The following is a 20,387-nucleotide window of genomic DNA, read 5'->3' as shown; positions in this document are numbered from 1 at the left end:
ATTAACTTGTCGGCTAAAAATAATATATAGAATTATGGACTGCACCTACTATTGTTCTTTTGACCACCGAACCACCTATGACAAACCCTTAATTAAACTCAACCCTAAAGCAACGACTTTAAATCTTGATCACCACACAGTCTCATCTGCCATTGCAAATAAGAAATCACATAAAAGTGATACCAGTGGGGAGCGTGGGTCTTACCTTTGCTGTTTTCGCTTATAGTGGGGCATTTCTTGAAAGATTAGCTTTTCCTGCAAAAGCTTTGATAAGAAGAGTTTCCCATAAAGGAAGGGAACTGTGAACCAAAGAGAAGCATTTTCACCAGAAACAGTTAGTAGTTATATTTGAACAATGTACAAGATACTGATTTATCAAAGTGCAAGATCATCTTTACAAGTTACTCCCCACCTCTGATTGTTGACGGTAAAGAACCAAAGTGCTAGGCTTAGATGGGAATCCATGACAAAGCGCCCTGGAGTTTTCATGCCGCCAGTACCTAATATCACAAGAAAATTTTGCCAGCACCTAGTTGACAATTGTAGTTATAATTTTGCCATCGGAAAGAAAGCCATCAGAATGCAAATGAACAAACAAGAGAACCAAAAAAAATACTGGAGCCATAGAATTCAATACGTGCAAATTTCAATAATGGATCTTTTTCTTGAAGAGAAATCACAACATCTGAAGTCTCATTGGTGCAGATTTTGGTTTGTTTAACAAACAAGAAAATGAAGGCAGAAAATTACCTATAGAGACATTTCACAGTTTAAGCCATTTAGGCTTGGTTGGCTTCTTTGCAGCTGGCTTAGGATCAGGAAGAGGAGATGCAACCTCGGGCGGTTTTGGTTTTGGCTCTTGTTCAGGATGAACAGGATCCTCCACTTGTTCGGCACTCAAATCCAATCCATTCAAGGATAGAATATCATCACGAAGATATGGCCCCTCCTTTGCAACTGCATTATCATACACTGAATCTGCAACCAAAATCCAAGATACTACTTCTTAACATCAACAAGCCACACCATAATATCAAAACACATCGTAAAAGTTTCACAGAAACAGGCTTTGCAGATCGTTGAACTACATTAGTGCACTAGAAAATTTAAATTTAAATATGTCAAGCATGTTCTATACAGGCAACTAGGAAAAAGTGGAAATTTTCTTTCCTATAATTCTGTGCCAGTAACAGAAGTCATGGTGGCGTACTTAATAACGTAGTAAAAAGGAGATCATAAAGGAATGTCCCAAGCAACAAATTTCTTTAGTATATGAATTTGTGGTTCATTATCAACCTAGTGAAATTATGAAATTCAATGTGGACAATAATGTCAAATAAGACAGATAGTTAACATAACAATGAGATTTGCAATTTAACCTGAAAAATTTTAGAAAATAAATCAGCACTTCGGAGTTCCAGTTATGTAAGAAATTCTTGTACAACCAAGACAAATTATTTGAGTACTCATTAAATAGGCTAATTTCTTACAATCATACAACTTCTCTGTTGCAGGCCCATCTTAAAATTGTCTTTTTAGAAACATAACAGTTAATTTACAAAACAAAAACCCAAAGACAATGACTATATATTTCAAAAGGTTCAGTTTATTCTGATATGAAGTTTTGAGTGCATCTTTTCAGAAACAAATGTGCAACACTTTAGATTTTATATTATGAGTAGCAATAAACAAATTGAGAAAAGGTCTCATCCAAATGGCAGAAGAGATAAATTCAGCAGTAACTATTTAGATTTTGTAGACAGAAAAAGCACACTGTGTAACACACAGAAAGTCACCAGGCAGTGCCACTATCAAGAAACATATCGTAGTTTTATTCAACCATTGGATTGTACATAGTAAAACAACTACCAGTTAGTAGCTCTCTTCTCAAAATATTGCAATAATTGATGAATCACCAAATCAACCTAGCATATAATTTAAGTAAATAAACCTTTTGGCCAATCATAAGAAAAGTAAACGATAGCCCCAGGAGCAAAACCAGCCGAGTAGAAGTCCTTTGATGTGTCTTTGATTCGCTCCTTTGGAGGAGTGGTATCTGAAACAAAATTTGTTAGAGAATTATTCACATGCATGACATTAGTTTCATTAGCCTCTTAATGTTACAAATAAAAACTCTTATTTTACACCACCTTTACGAAAAATTAAATGGTAACATTTCTAAGAATGATAACAAAATGCATGATATATACCTCATTTTCCATAGAGGAAATCATAGATAACTTAAAGAAAAAAATTGGATGATGGGGATAGAACTCCCAATTAAAGAAAATGATTACCACAGCTGTCTGAAGGGTGTATTAATTAATTTTAAAGTTCATGTTATTATTTAGGCCACAAATGTATTATTATCATACATATAGCAACTTATTTTTTAGGGAAATCAAGTATTCAGTTTAGCAAAAACCATGCTTGTGCCAACTAAACAGCCTTAGAAGAATATTTACAGACAAAAAATAATATTTCATGGAACAGACACATGCTAGTACCCCTTTGGCATTATATGTACCAGGTGATAGCAATTGGCATGCTCCTTTTGTGCCACAGGCACTGGCCAAAAATTGAATTCACCATGTATCCACATGGTATGCAAGCCCAACATAGATACAAGATGACATATTTCAACCTTGCAAATCATCAGATAAAGCAATCTGATTTAAAAAGGAAATGCATGTATACTGAAAAACATGACCAAAGTCAAGAATAAAAGCAAATAATCAAGTCAAAGAATTTTGCATATAGAGAAGAGTTTTCAACTGTAGAATGGAAGATGTTTCTGAAGATTATGAAAGATAAAAGAAGGACAAAAACAGGCACACTTTCATGATGGGGAATTATGTGCATTGTAATTATACAACATTTTCAAAATTCTCGTGTTTTGTCTAGTATCACCTTGATATGTCTTAGTCTTAGCTTATACAACTGAAGATAATTTCAACTAATATTAAAAAGAGGATAAAGCAACATTTTTTTTGTGTTGAAGAAGCTGGAGGTAACAGCTTTAGAGCATATTATTTAGAATATCAAGTATCGCATCTAATGTTTTATCCAACCTTATATGCTTGTCAGGAATTACCATGCAATGGTTGGATTGGAACACATTTACTCACAATCAATATATGGAGTACAATCCTCTATGGCATGCCTCTAACTTATGACCGCATTATGCACCACAACATATGTAGCAGACACTAACACAAGACCAACATCCATGTGGATAAAATTCAGGGAATGTTGTTAGACAGGCACTCACATCACTATGAGAAAACAGGAAAGTTGTCAAACAGGTAGTAGGAAAGCCCCAAGCAACATCTGATGCTGAAGTCAATAGGAATGGTCAGAGAACAAGAGACCAAAAGAATGATGCTTATACAAGTGGTCAACCATCAAACATGCAAGAATGCCTAGTGATGTATGTAGAGGATATACTAAGGTTCAAACAGGCTATCTTACAACCTTGAATAAGATCAATGGCACAAACTTTGACATATCATATCCATGCACATTTGTCAATTACCTCACTAGAGTATATAATCAAATGTTTTACTTTAAAAATCTAATGTCTTTTAAGATTAGCCACTTGGAATACTTGCATTTAGACAAATTACAGCAAACTACCACAGAAGATAATTTTGTTGATATAACTATCTGTGGATTACATTTTACTGATGCTATGTTGTGCTTTTAAAGATACAGTTACAGGCTCATTACTTACATATATAAAATGGCAGATCCGGTCGAGCAACTACTTTTGTTAAAAGATCCATCAGACTTTGAATTTTCTCTGCTGGTTGAAACTTTACCTCTAGAACATAGTTATCAGGGAAGCGAACCCTGATAACAGCCTGCATGAAAATTTAGAGAAGAAAAAATAAATAGAAATCGGAAATCAGAGACCATGTTCCAAAGAAAGGAACACAACAGTAGATACTAACAGGGGGAAAGGGCTAGTACACAACCAATGAGACCTGCTTCTTAAAAACTCTTGCAAAAATACGCTATATTGACTCCTCTCTTGTTTTAGCATTTTATTTAATTTGTTAACTCATGCTATAACTCCTTCAGAAAAACTACAAATACCATAAAAAATAAGCACTTAAATTGATATTGCTTTTAAAAAGGAAACAGTAGCCGGACTGCTAGAGCAATAGAGAGAGAGAGAGAGAGGAGAAGGAGATGCGCACCAAGAAAGAAAACAGAAATATCAAAAAACTGACAAAGGAGACAGTAAGAGGGACAGAGGTTGCACATGTCATTTTTATTTCAGAGAAATTAACTAGCATGTCATCTCCTCTTTCATAGGAAAAGTTTCCGATCAAACCAGTCAGGGACCTTAAGATTTTATCTATCACTAAACAATTAATTTAGCTAAGATAATTGCATAATTTTTTGCTATTCCTTCCTAGCCACGATTTAGGTGGAATATGAGCCCATTCAAGACTCCTCCAGCCAAACAATCTAGCCAGCCACACAGTCTGTATATAGATTAGAACTAGACATTTACTCTCCATTACAGGATTCATGTATTAACTCAACAATAGCTTCTTAGCTCCTCTTCCAATTGATGTCAACTTCAACTCCAAAGGAACTTGACTGAATTTCTATTCCATGTCAGCGGAAGAAACAAAAACAATATACTTGACTCTCTCTCTCTCTCCCCCCAACACAAAACAATATACAAAAACAAGAATGGGAGAGAATCTAAATGATGACAAAATGATCATTACAAAAGATTAAAAAAGGGAATTAATTACTAGCAACATAAAATCCTCCCTCCCTCCTTCCCCCATTCACTCATAGAGACAAATGGCCAAGCATCTTTAATTAAAGTAGCAAAGGAGAAAGATAAGCTGAATCCCATGTCATCTAAGTAAGAATCTTGAACGGAGGACAAATCCAGTTAGATTATGTACCTTGGTTATTCTTGCTCTACGGACTGCTGCTTCCGCCTCCCGTATTTTACGGGTCTTGAGAACTTGTGATTGTGCTGTTCAGGATTTCAGTATAACAATATTAAAAAAAAAGTTCAAAAGTATTATATAGTATAATACTTGAAATGTTTTCCATGGAATGAAGAGTGCTCAGCTGAACTTTACTTGAAATGTTCCAGGTCATGGTGTAAGGGGCTTGGACAACATAATAATGCATCGTTTTCCATGGATAGTGAGAACTAAAACCTCAAAATATAACTACCACCACACAGAACTCAGTTCCAAATGCAAATCATTTAATCTAACATTGTCAATATTACCTCCAATTTTTTCAGACATTATTTGATAATAATCCTCAGGTGTAAAATCATAAAAGTCATCTGGCTCCTCTGCACATAGCATAAGCAGTTAATTAATCATGTGAAGAGAAAAAACACAACTCTGGATAGCCTGGCTAACCTTAAGCCAAATAAAAGTATTACATATGGGAAAATTTTAAGTATATCAATCATGAACAAGAACCTCTACTAGGTTCTTTCCATATTAGAATATAACAACATGTGAAAAAAGAATAAACAGGAACAAAGAGGATGGTAGTATATGATATAATTCAAAGATAAAAACCTGTAGCCGAAGCAGAAACATCGTCCGGTTTTTCAGAGGCTGTTGTGTTAGTGAAAACACGAATTTCATGACCAAGTTCCTTCTGCACAGCTAAGAGCTTAGCCTGAAAACATTTGACACGAATTGTGTGGATTAAATAAGATTGGAGCCATATACAGTCACACCAACATGTCAACATATCAGATATTAATCCATAACACGGAAAATTCTTTTGACGTAAATCCAAGGAGGAAAACAAAATCCAACTCCCAAAAGTCAGTTCCACCACCTTAACTACACAGAGAAGGCTCGGCAACGCCTTCTCTGGTTAGATAAAGCACAAACACAAACATCTCTTGTCACGTTAGTTATCTACACCTATAAACTGTTATACGCAATGCAGATCAAGACTCATCCTCGTACTAGTTACATACAACGAATGCAAATTACTCAAGTATCAGCTCATCCATGCTTTCTTTAATATAATCGATCGCTTAACTTCGTGAGTTTACTGAGAAAATCCCCATAGATATCGTGACAACTGAAGCAATCGTCCGCATCATTCCCAGCAACAGAAAACCCTAGGACTGATGCGCGGGGTAAAGGCATCGCACACACGACAAGCACGAGTGACAATAGATGGAGACTCGAACCGAGATAGGTGAAAGAGACGGGAGGGAAAGAATACCTTTGGTTCTTCTGCGTCCATGGAGATCTTAATTCCCAATCGGAGCGGGAGAAAAGAAAGGGAAAGAGACCATCCAGTATATTTTGATCGAGGTGGAATGGGTGCGGAAGTGCTCCAACAAAAGAAAAAATTCTTTCCTGTACCAGGCTTTTGTTGCCGTCTCACGTACCTCGGGATAGCAGTGGACCCCGCAGTAAGTTATTTGATGGGTATATCGATGGGTGACGTCTGGCTCTTGTTCTATACTTTCGTTCGTCCATTCTTCTTCATGTTTACATATCCATCGTTTTTCAAGTCCAAAAATAACGTGTTCTGTTCGAGTAGCAAAGAAATAATAATAATAAATACCTATATACTTCTAAGGTTCTGATTATAATATTTTAAATTATACTAATGTCATTTTAAAATTTTAATTTATTATCAAATAATAGTTATATATAGGAAATTAATCATGATGTATTTATATTTTACATAAATATATATGCGTTAATTTTAAAGTTTTAAGTACAATCACTGATCATGAGGAATATAGATGTTTGATTTTTGCTTTTTTTTTCTTTTCGTTTTATGGTGTTCTCTTTTTTTATGTTTTATTTTTTTCATAAATTTTCCCTTTTAAGAAATTAGTGCCTCGTTCAAAAGGGAACTTCTTGGGTATATATATATATATATATATATATATACTAATTTATTAGAAAAAATTTTAGTATTAAACTTTTAGCAAACGATGCCTCATGTTTAATTTTTATAAAGGGATGTCTCTTTTCTAAAAAGTCTCAATAATACCATTGAATCGGATTATCTGGAGACATAGATTTAAGGGCTGATTCAATACGATCAAAGGATTGTTAGGATCGGAGCAACACTAAGAGGGGGGTGAATTAGTGCAGCGGATTAAAACTCTTAAGTTTGAAATCGATTTCGTAAATGTATAGATATTTCGATTCGACGAATGATGACTTAGCTAAAATAGCTCGAGTAAAGATAGTCAATAATAGGAAGATGAAAACCGAACGATTCGCAGCTAAGTAGAGAAATGGTTCAGAAAATTAAACACTCACACATTCAAGAAACACCATGATGTATAGTGGTTCAATCAAATGACTTACATCCACTTTCGAAAAAATGGATTCAAAGGCTGATTCAATATAATCAAAGGATTGTTAGGGTCAAAACTTAATAGATCATGTTGAATTTTGCTAACATGTAAACGAGTATAACTCGAGTTCAACTAGGTATAACCAAAATAATTTCAACAAATCAATTCAAACTTATCCAAAATTACTAGTATATGATTATAAGATTTTTTTTAATTTCTTATGATTTTATGATGAATAAATTTTTAAATATGATATTTTTGGTGATTGAGTGTAACTAGAAATTTCATCAAATCTATCTAAACTTCTTTAGAACTATTAGGGTGAGATTCACTCAGTTAATTTACAACAAATTAATCCAAACTTCTCTAAAATTATTTTCATATTATTATAAGATATTTAGCATCATTTTTTTATTTTTTTTATAAAATTAAAAATAATTAAAATTTTAAATGAAGTATTAGCCCGTAAACATGGGCAGTATCAATGTTCATTTAAGAAATTATTTTTTAAAAATAATTATCATTGAGTATAACTCGAGTTAAATTTTACTAAATCAATCTAAACTTTTTCTAGAACTAGTAGGACACAATTCATAGACCAAGGATAATTATATATATAAATAATATATTTTTATTTTATTATGTGAATAAAGTATAAATCAAGTGTAACATTTTTTTGGATAAGTTAGGACGATTTTATATTAAAATTGATATATATATATATATATATTTAAAAAATTAAAATTTTAAAAATAAATATAATATATAATATAATATATTTTTTATTTCTTTTGTGAATGAGTATAATTTGAGTGTAATAACTAATTAGATAAACCATGAGAAGGAGGCGAAAGAGGAGGAGGCGAGGGATGGTAGGAGAGATAACAAGCTTACCATTTAAAGTCCCTTTTTACTATTTATGATTTCTTAAAAATTAATAAAAAATAATATTTTATTATTCACAGACTCTTTAATTTTGTTTTTATCATTTTTTTTCCTTTCTTACCATCATCGCATGCTCTCTGCCCGTGCATTATGCTAGACAATTTATAAGTATATGAAAAATGATATCTCCTGAGTTAATACAATTGAGAATATGATATTTTTAGACTATTATTATATAATGTACATAATTCTAAAATATTAAATTATTATAATAAACATCAAAAAATTATTTATCATATTTTTCCTTTTTATCATCTGTTTTTCTCAGTCATTTTATCTCACCTTCAGCGATTAGAAAAAGGAGAAGAGGAATAAGCAAAAGAAAAAAAAATAAATTGTAACCAGGGAATAAAAAGATGTTATTGAAATTAATATAAATTAAGAATATATATGATATATTTATAAAGAAATAATCAAAAAATTAATTTCTTAATATGACGTTATCAATACGAATTTTTTTAAATATATTACTCATATATATATATATATATATATATATATATATATATATATATATGAGTGAGAAATGAAATATAATTGTCAAAAAACTGGTACGTTGAATTTGACCCGACATCGGACGTACACGGTGCGTTGCATCCACGTCTACCAACGTCGTTTCAAATTCAAACAACCAAGACAAGCATCGGAACGGGGCGGTTCGCCTGTCGCGATTCATCAGTGGGGCCATCTCGACCGGACGGGTACGAAGATGAGTAAGACGGTACAAGCGTTTCGAAGTAATGGTTTCGACACTCAAACACGAACACCCGATCACGACACCAAACGCTTCTTCACCGTCGATCTCACCCACTGATCCCGTTGATCATATCCGGCGCGAGGGAGTCGTTCTTGGTTGCCTGGAATCCCTAACGAACTCCACACGCCGGTAACTACACCACAGGTGGTGTCCGCACCCCCCGAGAATTTCAAACGGACCAATCGGCGGCCTCCGTTGATGGTGGGCCCTTTCCGTCTTGGCCAGCCCCAAAACCTTCGAAATAAAGAAACGAAGGCGGAGACAGAAACGAGAGGCCCGTCCATGGAGATCTATTGAACGATCGAGGCGGAGAGGGAGGAGAGAGAAAGATCGAATCGAAGAGGGGGCGGAGAGATGGCGACGGAGCGAGAGAAAGAGAGGGAGGCGGAGCTCGAGAACGCGATGTATACCAACTGCCTCCTCCTCGGCCTCGATCCGGCCGTTCTCGGCGGCGGTCCCAGGCTGGGGCATTTCCGCCACTCCAATCCCAAGTTGGGCGAGCAGCTCCTCTACTTCTTACTCTGCGCCCTCCGCGGATCCTCCAAGGCAACGAGATCGAATTGATTCAGATTGTCGGACGGTTTCCCTAATTTCTCAAAGCTGATAGGGATATGCTGATTTTTCTTTGTAGGATTTTGATAAAGTTTGGCCTATCTTCGACTCTGCCCAGTCTCGTGACTTCCGAAAGGTTTGTCTTCATCGCTGATTTCATGTCAATTTTTCTTGCTTATTCATGTAAATTATTCTGGATAATTATGTCTGGTTTCTGATTTGCAGATCGTGCAAGGGATTATTAGTGAGCTAGAATCGCAAGGGGTGCTGCCGCGGAGTAATTCTAGGGTTTCGTCCCTTGCAACTTGTTGTGGGCCGAGGTCAGCACAGGGATTTTCTATGTTCTCTGTCAAGTGTTAACTTCTTATGCTCCATTCTTTGATATCTGGCTTCCCATATGGAAAGAATGGGATCCAGATTCCTTTTTCCTTCTAGTTTGAGGTTATTGGCCCTATTTGCAATTTGTGTTATTTTTTCTTTTATGCGGTGAACGGCAAACTTAGTTAGAATTGACATGTGTAGTTATCGAAGAGGCCTGAATGAATATATTTATGTATATCCTTATATTCGTAAAGAATTGAGAATAGCTCCACTTGAGGTTTCATTGAGGCAAAACCCATTTTCTGTGGCATGTGTCTCAAAAAGGGATCTATAGACAGGTTAAGTATATTAGAACTAATGGCGTGAGGAGATAAAAAGAAATATTTTGAATCTTTATTGGAAATAATTTAAAATGCTTGATTTAGATTGAGATTGAGTAACAATATTTTCCCCAATAGAGCTCAATGGTAAGAAAAATGTAGACAACCCAAATAATTGGGTTTAATATTCATTACCACCAAACAAAGGATTCTCTTCTCTGTAGCTTCAGAATGAAAAATCAACCGGAGACCATGTTCCTACGATCATCGGTAACATTCAGTTTGTTGAGAAGTATCTTCAATGAAAAAGAAAAGCCATGCAGATGATAATTCTGAAAAAGACTCATACTTGAATTTAGCGAGTCCAAATCAAGTTAATTTAGTGGTTAATTTTCTTCTTTCCTGGTACTCATGTGCTAAGGAACAAATAATCTAAAATTTATGTATCCAGATCACACTCTATAATATTTTGCACCTGATGTGGTTAGGAATGATCCAGAGCAGAAAAGACTCCCAAATTTGTTAAGGGTGTTGGGGTCTGAGTTTGGTGGTAGGATTTTAGGGTGCTGTATGCTAAACATGATGAAAGAAGACGTCAAGACACATGATAGTTACTGTTCATTGATTTGGGGAAATGTTATTGTGATAGAGCCGAGTGATGTCAAAGTTCTGCAAGGATCTTTATAGATATATTTTAAATGTATTGATAGAAGACAATATGCCTTTTACAAGACATGAAGACAACATTCCTTTCCTTTGTTTGATTCTTTTGCTACACTGTTGCAACCTTTATGACATGGAACATTATTGGATTCCTGGATGCAGATTTGTTGAGCTTCTGTGGCAACTTTCCGTGCATGCCTTGCGAGAGGTTCACAAACGAACATTTGCTGCTGATGTTGCTTCTAATCCTCTGCCTCCTGCTCTAACAGATGCTTCCTATCAACACGCTGCTGCATTGCTTCCAGTGACTAAGGTAATCTCATGAATTGGTTCTTTCTTTCACTGGCTTGATACTAGATAATTCTGTAAACTTTTAGTGTACCTTTCTTGACTTGGGGTATTGCATCTATTAATTTCCGGCCAGGATCTTCTTTTCCAGCCAGTCACAATTCTCAGTATAGAATTGAAAACTAGAAAAGCAATACCCAATTTCTAATAAATATCAAATGAGCAAGTGAAGATCCTTTTGATGATGCAAGATGTTACATTACAAATGAAAATGTTACCTTTGCCTTTTGCATCGACCTATCACTTCTTTTATTTTTCCATTCTTCCTCATTCTCAAGTCCCATATCAGTTTGACTTAACTGCTTGATTGTGATTATTGTTCTTCTATTTTTTTTTCCACAAGTTGTCTTTGCATTCCTTTATTTGTTCTCCATGTTAATAATCATACTGGACCTTTTATCTTGTATTCTGATCATCTTTAATATTTTTTTCATTGCTTCTCTATCCTAAAATGTGATGATGGATTTGTAATCTAGTTGTCAGTAGGCATGGAGAACTACCAAATTGATCTAAACCTTATCCAATGGTTTGATGTGGATTCAGAACACTTTTTTATGCATTAAATGATTGTATCAAATATAGATGTTAGAAACATTTTCAGGTATATTAACTAATTTCTCAGATCGAGTTAGATTAAAATGTGAAACTCAGTACAAACATGTAAAATCAGATTTACGTTGGTTCTTTCTCTCAAGCCTTAGATTTGAGCTAAAATTTGTGTATATATTTTTTTCTAACTGCATTGTTCTTTGTCTATGAACAATTTGGAATACATGGGTTGTTGAATATATTTTTCTTGTAATATAAAATATTAAAAGTATACTCTTGTTATCGTTAACAGATTATATTTACTTTAGTGAGCTTGCTTTATCTTTTAGTAATAATTTTTTTGTTAAGCAGGCTAGAATAGCTCTTGAAAGAAGAAGATTTCTGAAAAATGCAAATGCTGCTGTTCACAGACAAACCACTTGGTCAAACTTGGCCCATGAAATGACTGCTGAGTTTCGTGGTCTTTGTGCTGAAGAGGTAGTTTCTTTCATAGAATTGCAGCTTTCGGCTTTTCTTGATTCCAAGTTCTTTATATTTACTTCTGCAGACAACACAACTGATATTATCTTTCTCAATGCCAATTGCTTTATTTAGGCCTATTTGCAGCAAGAGTTGGAAAAACTGCAGGACATAAGAAGCAAAGCTAAATCGGAAGGGGAATCATGTGAAGATCATGTCTCCAGTTCTGCTCAGAATTCACAGTTAATAACCAAGGCTACTCGCCTTTGGGAGTCATTATTAGCTCGAAGGAGTAAGTACACAAAATTCATTAGAGCTTTTATTATTTTTAATTGCAGTTTTAAGCCCTGTTAAAACTTTATAATGGGTAAATATTTATTTAACAACAGAATGGCAAAAATCCGTGTTCCCATACTTCCCTATGTTCACTATTCTCACATTGACATTACTTATGGCCCTTCTTAAATTGAATTTTAACAATCTGAATGGAAGGAGATTATATCTCAGTAATTGCATATAGACTAAAATGGAGTTGTCATTGTCGAAGGTGCTAGCTAGCCTGGCTGGTAAAGACTTTGACAGATCATTGCAAGGTTTTGGGCTCGAATTATGCTTTCGGCACATACTCTTTGCAAAAATTAAAACTTGATCGGTTTGTTAGTAGTAATTAATTTAAAACAATAGAAGCTACATTGTCTGGTTTATCTCATTGAAGTTACTTACTATGCTAGGTTGCTGGTGTTGTGAATACAATCATCAGCATTGTTCTTTTCAGTTAATCTAAGTTTCATATCCCAGTTCATGATGCTTTTTGCACTTTCCATGATATGTGTTGAGATGCTGAAATTAGGTTCCAATCAAAATTATTTTGATCAGTTATATATTTTTAACAACTGAAAGACCAAAGTAAGACAAACCATTCTTATTCTGGAATCCATTCAAAGACCAAAATAATTTGCTTAATGTTGCAACTTGCAAGTGACTTCAGAAAGTAATTAATGTACATCGTTACCAAAATACTATGAACTAGATTGGTGAATCTCTTCCAAAATACTGATTTACCTGTGAAATACCAAAACAATGATTTCAATGTAGAACTTCTAATTGAACTTTTAATAATTATTATAGGTTTAGAGATGTTAGTACGAAAACTCATGAATTTGGAAGTAATTGAACCATTTATTTGGATGATTACTGGAGCTCTTGGAGAAAGGTCAATATATCTAAGGACAATTGATTATTTTATTGATTGTACATTAATGAAGGAATTGTAATTTCTTCACCTTTTTGTCATTTTTTAAGCTTTCCACTTGTGATAAATTGATATCTTGTTCATCTCAGTCTTTTATCATTATTTGATATGCAGGTCAACATGAAGTTTTAGCATCCGGCCCAATTGAGGATTTGATAGCCCATCGTGACCATAGGTAAAGTTCAATAATTGGTAGAAATTCCTCCATAATAACTAGGATTCTCATTATATTTACTTTGATTTGCTAGATATCGCATCTCTGGGTCATCTTTGGTTGCAGCTATGGATCCAACTTCACATGTTCCTTATTCGGGCATACTATCAGTTTCTTCTGGTGAAATGTCTTCACCTGTAGATGTTCAGGAGCAGATGAATTTACCTCATCCTCAAGTGAAAAGTGAGACTCTTTCAAAGATGGTTGATAGGGGTGGAATAGTTCATCCTACAGTTGATGTTGCTGAAATTCTCAGACGTTGGACTCATGCTTTACAACGTATTCATAAACAATCTCTTCATCTGGTAGGTTGATTCATCTTAAACAATTTATGCCACAAGAATTGGACCAGAATGTGCTTCAACATTCATATCATTCTTCTTCCATAAGACCAAATGGTGAACTTGTTAGTATCATGCATATCTGTGGCTAATGGATAGTTTAGCAACTTGACAGTATTTCCTAGTTCATATATAGGGTTTGTTTTTCGTAGTTGATAATTCATAGTCAACTTATTTGTCTTCATCTCCTTTTTGATATTGACATCATGCTTATTTCACATTATAATTACTAGTACTTCTGATTCTGTAAAGCCTATTGTGTTTTCTGGCCTAATGGATTCCTCATTAGCCCTCACAATTAAGTTGGAATAGTACCATTTTCAAATACTTGGTAAGATAAAAACTTATTCCCAACTGCAAAAATGACAATGAAACCCCTTCAAAATAAGAGGAAGCTAGGTTCTAGTTTGTTGATGATTACTTTTTGATCTGTTTTGATTTTGGTATGATTTTGTATCCAACTTTTCATGTCCACTTACTAGGGACCTTATGGTTATTGTATCAAAGGAGCTAATAACAGGCATATTTAAAAAAGTAAAACCTTTTTATGCTGCTCGTTGATTATCATTAGCTACTTAGACAAAAAACCAGTTCATTTTAGTAAAATTAGATGTAAATGTCTCTTAGGGTGTAATTGTCTCTGTATCCCCATTGTTATCTTTGCCGTGGATGATTGGAGATCTTATACCCCTCGGATGTAGTATCCTGCATTAGGTTCGTTTAGTATAATATCCATCTATTAGCATGTTAAGTTCTACCTTTTCTTCTCATTTAACTTAGGTCATCATTTTGCCAAAATTTTGAAATATGCTATTTCATGTCCCTTGTCACATTTGATGTGTTTTAAAGTTATACTCTTTTTGGTCATGTTAGACTCCACAAACACCTTGCTATCTAAGTCACCTCTTTCTAATTTTCATAGATACATCTCTTTTACCTCTTTTTTTTTTGTAATAGGTTTTTCGACGTATGTTGTCTGAAGAAAGGTATACAATTTCGAATGATACCGCTCGGTGCGGGCGGTACATACCGTTCCGATAGAAAACCGGTACGCGGACCGCTCGCTACCGGGCGGTATATATATATATATATATATATATATACACACACACATATATATATACACACACATATATATATATACTGCCTCGTTTTTCTGCGACGTCGCCCCTACTGGGGAGAAGAGAGGCGACATTGCACATTGTTTTATATATATATATATACCGCTCGGTATATAAGTCATGGAGGTTGTGTTTGGCCCACGCAACTTAAAAATCTGCAAAAGAATGTGTTTGGGCATGACAGGATACCCTGGAGGTTAAAAAATGTAGTTAGTTATATCTGACATGCAAATTGTACTTGTCCTTTTCCTTACTGTTATCCATATATTCAGTCCATGCCATATGATTTTGCTTACACTAGGACCTCGTTCACAAGTATCCTTAGAGCATTAAGTTGGAGATCTTCCATTGCTTCTACTTGCTGCAGTCTGCTTTTTATAATTTTTCAGTCATTAGATCAGGTCATACCCACATCGTTTATTTCCAAGGATTTTAATTTCAAATAATACCGTCTGTACCGGGCGGTACGTATCGGTCCGTCAGTAGACCGATACGCGGACTGCTCGTTACCGGGCGGTAGCGTCGATTGGAGCTATTTTCGCTCTGTTATCATCCGAAATTGACCGTCATCGCCCGCTACCAAATGGTGTTAGCAAAGGGAGAAGAAAGAAGAAGAAGAAGAAGAAGAAGAAGAAGAAGAAAAGAGAAAACCTGAAGATCCGGCACCACTCTCCCTCGACGATCCAAATCCGTCCCTGCCCTCCCTCATCGGATGCCGCAGTTGATGTCGCCTTCTCGTCTGAGGCGACGAGGCTTCGGTATCGTCGACGACTTCTCCTCATCCGTGCGGGGAGAGAAGAAGCCTCGGTGGTGTCACGGGGAGAAGCGATTTCTTCTCCCCACACAGGCAGATGGAACGAGACATTTTTTTTTTTCCTTTTGCACGGGGAGAAGGAACCCTCAGTTTCTTCTCCCCATGCAGGCAGAAATCGAGCGACGTCACCTTTTTTTTTTTTTTTTTTTCGCGTGGGGGGAAGGAAATGGTTTCTTCTCCCCACGCGGGCAGAAATCGAGCGACATCGCCTTTTTTTTTTTTCGTGCGGGGAGAAGGAAACAGTTTCTTCTCCCCATGCGGGTAGAAACCAAGCGACATCGCCTTTCTTTTTTTTTTTCATGCGGGGAGAAGGAAACATTCTCCTAACGCGGGCAGAGCACGGGGAGTATTGAGGCGACATAGTTTTTTTTTAACACACACACTGTACCGAGCTAAGTTCGAAAGGAAGTCCTAAGAAGGTCAACCCTTGAACTGGTGATTAAAAACGACGCATGCACGAACATTGTGCAAATAGTTAAAGAGTTTGTGTATACTACTTGTATGTGTTATAGATGTTTGGAAAGTTGTTTGTTTCATATAATTTGCAAGTCACCATCCAACAAACAAGTGGGGTATTTTTGGAGCAACTTTTCAGCTTGTCAATCGTTTAAATATGTCAATCTACATTGTAATGATTGAATTTTCCAAAAAAGATATATATTGTCCACTGCTAGCACATGTAATTGTTAAATGATTTTTAAACTATTAAATAAGCCAGATCATGATAATCTGATTTCATCAACAGAAATTTATGCAATGACTTGGCGATTTGATCGATAGATTAAGATTTCACAATAGTTCAATCTGCTCTTATGGTTATACTGGATATTCCAAATAAACCCATAAATTAATAATAAGGCAGAGAAAGGCCTATTTGCTTTTTATCATATTGGGTAATCTGAATATGATAACAACCTTCTGTCGTATGTGGGGTGGTTTTGGAAATCATAATTACAGGCTGCAAAGTTATTTTAGCAAATACTGATATAGTGTAGTTTTGTAACTTCATCTTTAATCTCAACAATTTGGTGACATATGTTTAACCTTTTCTACTGAAGGTCAAGGCTAATGATGGGGAGGGCCCAGAGCTACTCCGCAGCTCATCGGATAATGTTATGAGTGGGCATGCTGAGTCCTTGGCTGTAACTCTAGCAGAACATCGCCAACATTTGGTTAGCATACAGGTAAGTTGACACTTCCATTAGTGGTACATTTTTTTTCTGCTTTATCATTTGGATGCTTGTTTCACCCACTGTGAATTCCGTATATACTAAAATTTATCAATAGTTTAGTACAGACCAAGTCTTTGCATGATACTCCAAACTATAGTTATCTTAAAATCCCTTGAAATTTTTTCAATCGAATATTTTGGTGCTGGGATCTAGAGAAGCTACCCACAACCTGAAAGCACTAACAAAAAAGAGTTTTAAGAATTTGTGCCGGCATAAGACAATAAAAAAATAAAAAATGACTTACAAGTCAAAATTTGTTTCAATCATGTATCTTGTATTGGTCCTTCATTTGCAGGTCAAATACATTAAATCAAAGGTTTTTAAGTTAGCCTGCTTTAAGACAGGTTGGATTTGATGCCTTGGTGGCAATTTTTTAATCACAACTTTTTCTGCAATGAAGGGACTAATTAGTCAACTTAAGGAAGCCATTCCAGCAATGCAAAAATCTATTGCAGATCTCACTGAAGAAGTAGAAAATATTTCATCAACTACAATGGATGGGTTTAATGCAAGACCAACATTAAATATGCAGTCACAAGGGGCTCAAGTAAGAATCCTGTCTTTGTCCGTGAAACTGTTCAATTTGTTTGAGAATTCTAAATAAATGTCATTTATTTTTTATGCTTTCTACAATAATGCCTTTTTTTTAAACTCATGATCAGGATATTGTTACCGATGATGTTGTCACGTTAAATTCTAGACTCTCATCCCTTCAGCTTGAGAAAGCTTCCACAAGTCCTGTTCTGAAACTCCCTCATTTAATCAGCCTGGCCCCCAATTCATCAGGAAAAAATACACACACATCAAAGAGGACTGCTATAATCACTCAATCCATCCAGGAATCTTTGCCAGTGGGAACATCAGTAGAGTCTCAGTTCACAAATGACCGTACAGGTAGCGCAGCAAAAGGTTAGCATCAACAGTTGTCTTCCAACTTTAGATACCGGCAACTGTTCTCTTTGATATTATCATTGCACTCTTTGGTTATCAGTCACATTAATTTCAGTAAGCATGGTTTCTGTCTCTATATATAATTCCTTTTTCTTGTTATACAGAGGATGATAATTACAATGTTCAGAGTATAAGGCGTTCTGTTCGCGAAGCAGCATTGTCAAGACCATTAAGAAACTCAGAATTGCTAAAAGAAAGAAGCAAAGATGATGGTTCTGAACACTTCTTCATACCTCTATCTACAGGAGTTCCACTAAAAGAAGTAGATGCTGTTGCTATTCGAAGAAAACAACAATTAGTTTTGTCTCCACCAGAAAACAACAATCACAATATTTCAAAATTTTTTTTCTCTAACTCCGAGGGCCAGCTAGATTCTGTTCAAACTTTATCAATTAATTCATATGGGCTTGACGGGCACACAAATCAGACAGGCTTAATTCAACCAGCCACTGTTAATTCAAAAAGAGTATATCCTGATATTGATGATGCTCTCGATCAAGTTTTCTCACCCCCATTGTTAATGGAATCATCATTCTTCCAGGATACTTATGAGGACTTGCTTGGTATACTTTTCTCACCAACTGATTGCTATTTATGCATTTATATCTTTGTCTATAGTAGTAACAGTACATTTGTTTTCCTCTCACTACATCATACACCGACATCTGTTGACTGAAGTATCTATTTTAGATATATTTCATATGAGGTTCAAATGTCTTTAACTTCTAGGATAAATGACATAATATTGAGTAGTTTGAGATATCATTTATTTCTTGCATTATTTCATGTTTTATGGTCGACTTTATAGTGCCTGCCCACTGTCACTAATGCGAGTTAGTACATAATTATACATTTAACAGGAATGTTATGTATCTCTAAAATTGCTATGTAGTTTTTCATACTGGTGTTTCACCTGAAGTTCTCAACAAATTCTTGACACAAAATGTTTTATCCTTCTGCAGCACCATTATCTGACACTGATGCTGCCCTAATGGATTTTTAGAAGTTCGGGTTGAGTGCGTATCAGATCAACTTTTGAAGCTCAGTATCTTGATAGATAGTCCAGTATACACTCTCTGGTCCTTACTCTCGAGGATCTGTATGACATACCTGCCAAATGTAGCATGTGGATGTGCTCTTAGTATGATAACAGGTTGGGAGTCTGTACATTGAGGCCGAAATGTGTTTGAGTAAGCCAGCTTGGGCACTTCACCGATATTAATGTACACTAAACGGACAGCATTTTTGTATGCAATCTACAGCAGCCGTTCTTTGTGTTGTAATAATCCTTTATTCCAATACCTTCATCTCCATTCATTTGCTTCATTTATATACCATTGCTTCTCGAGCTTCTAGATGCAACCCTCATGCCGGTTCATGTTTTCCACTCAACAAGTGTCTTAAAGCGATATCCTTTGTGTCTCATTTTGTGTGTTTGCTGATCATGTTGTTCTACTTTAAGATTCAATAGCTGAACATAAAACTGTAGTTTGTTGGCTTGAATCATTAGACGTCTCAACTGTGCACTCATAATCTGGATGTTGCTTAGTCATATCTTTTAGAGAGGCCCAAATGCTGTGCCATTCCGTGCATGCATGAAAATGATTGTAATTTGTGAGCATGCTACCCTATGACCTCCTTGGGGTAGTTCCTCCTCTTCTGTTCCTTCATCAAATACTCCTGTGAAGTATTTAGGCATTTGAAACCCCATCAAGTGTTTTTTTCATCTGGAGAACATTTGGTAAAGTATATATACGTCTGCTCTTTTGTTGTATTTACTAATGTTGAAGCTGTAAGCTTCCTGGTAGGTTTTTGCGCATTTTTATTTTATTTTATTTCGATTCTACATAAACCTTGTGTGAATATAGTATAATAAATGATATCCAGATTTAGACAATTGTTATCGCATTTTATTCATTATGTTTTAAATCATGAGCCATTACAGTAGACTACCATATGCGCGCTTTCCACCTTAAAAAAGAATAAGATCTCACCACATTAGATTCGAAATCTAAAAATCTCAATAACTGGTCATCAAATACTTCTCGATCGTAATTTTCCTAAACATGAAAGCCATTTTCAAATAGAGCGATGCAATATTGGTCGACGGTTTCAGAAGCTTTAAATACATGATCGCGTTCTTTCCGATTTAACATTATTCGTTAAAGATACCGAAGAAGAAGTACCATGGACGGGCAGCCATCACCAA

At 35.4% G+C, this 20,387-nt stretch overlaps 2 protein-coding genes across 3 annotated transcripts; one reads left to right on the top strand and one right to left on the bottom strand.

Annotated features, from left to right (window-relative positions):
- Nucleotides 1-302: 302 nt before the first annotated feature.
- LOC135649580 (plant UBX domain-containing protein 1-like) lies at nt 303-6,379 on the bottom strand. 2 transcript variants are annotated; one of them, XM_065168082.1, is made up of 8 exons: nt 6,241-6,379; nt 5,574-5,676; nt 5,270-5,338; nt 4,932-5,005; nt 3,734-3,863; nt 1,952-2,056; nt 751-978; nt 303-529 (listed from the first exon to the last, which is right to left on the bottom strand). In XM_065168082.1, exons 1-7 carry the CDS (start codon nt 6,259-6,261, stop codon nt 764-766), a joined length of 717 nt encoding a protein of 238 aa, XP_065024154.1. In that variant the 5' UTR covers nt 6,262-6,379; the 3' UTR covers nt 303-529; nt 751-763. The 2 variants fall into 2 exon arrangements, with proteins under 2 accessions (XP_065024154.1, XP_065024155.1); XM_065168083.1 differs by having other exon boundaries at nt 303-500.
- A 2,922-nt stretch (nt 6,380-9,301) lies between these two features.
- On the top strand, nt 9,302-19,477 carry LOC103997187 (AUGMIN subunit 6). The gene is made up of 13 exons (XM_009418354.3): nt 9,302-9,587; nt 9,673-9,729; nt 9,819-9,913; nt 11,060-11,210; nt 12,146-12,271; nt 12,389-12,545; nt 13,620-13,680; nt 13,754-14,024; nt 17,054-17,179; nt 17,628-17,774; nt 17,890-18,136; nt 18,283-18,741; nt 19,141-19,477. Exons 1-13 carry the CDS (start codon nt 9,396-9,398, stop codon nt 19,179-19,181), a joined length of 2,130 nt encoding a protein of 709 aa, XP_009416629.1. The 5' UTR covers nt 9,302-9,395; the 3' UTR covers nt 19,182-19,477.
- Nucleotides 19,478-20,387: the final 910 nt, after the last annotated feature.

The sequence above is a fragment of the Musa acuminata genome, chromosome BXJ3-9 (assembly GCF_036884655.1).
Source record: "Musa acuminata AAA Group cultivar baxijiao chromosome BXJ3-9, Cavendish_Baxijiao_AAA, whole genome shotgun sequence".
NCBI lineage: Eukaryota > Viridiplantae > Streptophyta > Magnoliopsida > Zingiberales > Musaceae > Musa > Musa acuminata.
This window is presented reverse-complemented; position numbering and strand designations above follow the sequence as displayed.